General features: G+C 34.6%; 1 protein-coding gene across 1 annotated transcript in view; it reads right to left on the bottom strand.

The window, feature by feature from the left end:
• The window catches only part of LOC113828178 (oplophorus-luciferin 2-monooxygenase non-catalytic subunit), a 6,197-nt gene that overhangs the window by 297 nt on the left and 3,400 nt on the right, over positions 1–2,500 (bottom strand). Inside the window, exons 6-7 of the mRNA XM_027381114.2 lie at positions 2,191–2,371; positions 1,683–1,808 (exon numbers count right to left, since the gene is read on the bottom strand). Coding sequence (XP_027236915.1) covers positions 1,683–1,808; positions 2,191–2,371 — 307 coding nt within the window. The remainder of the gene's footprint in view (positions 1–1,682; positions 1,809–2,190; positions 2,372–2,500) is intronic.

Genomic DNA, 2,500 nt, shown 5'->3' with positions numbered 1-2,500 from the left:
TATTATCATTATCAGGAAACACGGTTATCTATTATTATTATCAAAAACATTATTACCTATTATCATTATAAGGAAACACGGTTACCTATTATTGTTATCAAAAACACTATTACCTATTATTATCATCAGGAAACACAGTTACCTATCATTATTATCAAGAAACACCATTACTAATTATTATCATCAGAAAACACTATTACCTATTATCAGTATTAATAGGAAACACTATTACCTGTTATCATTATCAGGAAACGCTATTGCCTATTATCATTATCGGGAAACACGGTCATATACTATTATCATCAGGAAACACGATTACCTATTATCAATATAATCAGGAAACTATTATCTAGTGTTATCATCAGGAAACACTATCGCCAAATATTATCATCAGGAAACACGGATATCTATTATTGCCATTGTAATTATTATTGTTATTATCATTATTGTTATCATTATCATTATTATTATCATTATCATTATCATTATTATTATCATTATTATTATTGTTATTATTATTATTACTATTATTATCATTATTATTATTATTATCATTATTATTATCATTATTATTAAGAAACACGATCATCTACTGTTATTGTTTTTTTCTATTGCTTGCTAATGTTACTGAATTCGAGAAATACTGGTAATAAATGTAATTAATAGTGATGCTGAAGATGGTACGTTGATCGGAATTGTGTCATTGGTAGCTGTGATAGTAGCAGTAGTAGTAGTGGTTGTGAAATAGTAGACGATGATGATACTGGTAATCCTGATGATGATGATTATGATCATATCGCTGATGATGCTAATGCTGCCGACTATAATATAAGGATAATAATGACAATTATTGTTTAACAACAATGAAATAAAAGTTGACAATAAAGACAGCTTTAAGAAGTTGGCATTTCCTATAATATAAAACTGATGAAAATAAGGGCTGTCAGCCTTTCAGTGGGGCTTTATCAGGTCACCTTATTCAACATTATCATTATTTAAAATGTAAGAATTCTCAAGAAGAGATGCAAGGAATTAAGTTTATAACATGCCAAAAGTCATGTCATAAGTGCAAGCGTTTTATTATTCAGTAGTCGTATTTAGATGTTCCATTTTCAACGTGTCACATGTCGGTCAAACATTATGTTAAATATATTCAGTCAGCTTAAAGCGCTGTGCTGTCGTCATTCTGTGTTATTTAGATGCAGTTCTATTTCCTTCGTTTATATATCATGAAAAATCGATTAATGCCAATTTGTATTTTTTACATATTTACATCTTTCATCCATTTATCCAATCCATGGAAGTTTACCCAGGTATTGCATTGCTAAATGTGTCTAAATATATTTAGATTCAATTTGACAGCCTGTTTTATAAGGGAAAATACACGTAGAAGGGTAGAATTGCAATGATATATAGGGTTATTGGTAGCGATTTTTAGGCAAAATGTGCTAGAGAAGATGTGCACAATGTAGACTAGAAACAGTCAGAGAGCGCATACCTCCGTCAAGGCAACAAGGTCCCTGATACAAGAAAAAATATTCAGCCTTAAAGAATTACATTAAGGGGACCGTCTACGTAACGGAGGTAATAATTGTAATGATAAGAGTAGTAATGACAATGCTATTAGTATTATAATAGAAATTTAAAAAAAAAAAAAATGAAACGCTTAAAAATCTGCTCACGGTCAAGAAGAATGTAGGCTTCAGAACCGTAGGCGGCCTCCATGTCAGTGAGAAGTTGGCCAAATACACTGTCACTCAAGGTCGTGATTCCGTTGTGGCTCAACAGAAGCTCTTTGGGCGGCTGTCCTGTACGGGGGAAAAGATTAAAGATTAAAGATTTAGTTTCAATTCCATTTATTACAATGGATGTTCTTTGCTGTTACATACTGTCTGTTTTATTTTGCTTCTAAATCTCCCCCTGTGTGCAAGGAATGGCCGGGGTTACCATTCACTGGTAGTGCGCAGGATCGAACGCAGGTCGGCAAGATTGCAAGACCAGCACGTTACCACTGGCCTACACAGCACACAAAAAGGATGACTGTATGGTACTTTTCAACACAAAAACGAATAGAAGAAGAGGAAGAAGAAATTCCTTCCAGTCAGTCGCCCCTTCTCCCCTTTCGTATCTTCAACATTTTCTTCGATTTTTTCTTACATAATGTATCACTTCTAAGCTTGATGAACTCACCTCCAAATGCGGAAGGCTGGACACCCTCTGTCAGACTGTTCCAAGCGAGGTCAACGTAGAGGTCGTTAGGGTCGCCGTTGATGGTGAGGGAGCCTGGGCCGAGGTCAGAGGTCGTGAACTCATTGAAAGGCAGCAGGAGGACCTTCAGCGCTGTGCATGAGGCAAAGTAATCGGCGGAGATCTGTAAGAGAATTTTTCCTTCTTTTTAATTTCCATCTTATCATGGAGAAGTAATAGGACACGTAGCAGCTTTTATATGAGGAAGAAGTACTGTATTTCGAAAAAAAAAATGCAAAGCTATTTTCTGAAT

The sequence above is a fragment of the Penaeus vannamei genome, chromosome 3 (genome assembly GCF_042767895.1).
Source record: "Penaeus vannamei isolate JL-2024 chromosome 3, ASM4276789v1, whole genome shotgun sequence".
Classification (NCBI taxonomy): Eukaryota; Metazoa; Arthropoda; class Malacostraca; order Decapoda; family Penaeidae; genus Penaeus; species Penaeus vannamei.
This window is presented reverse-complemented; position numbering and strand designations above follow the sequence as displayed.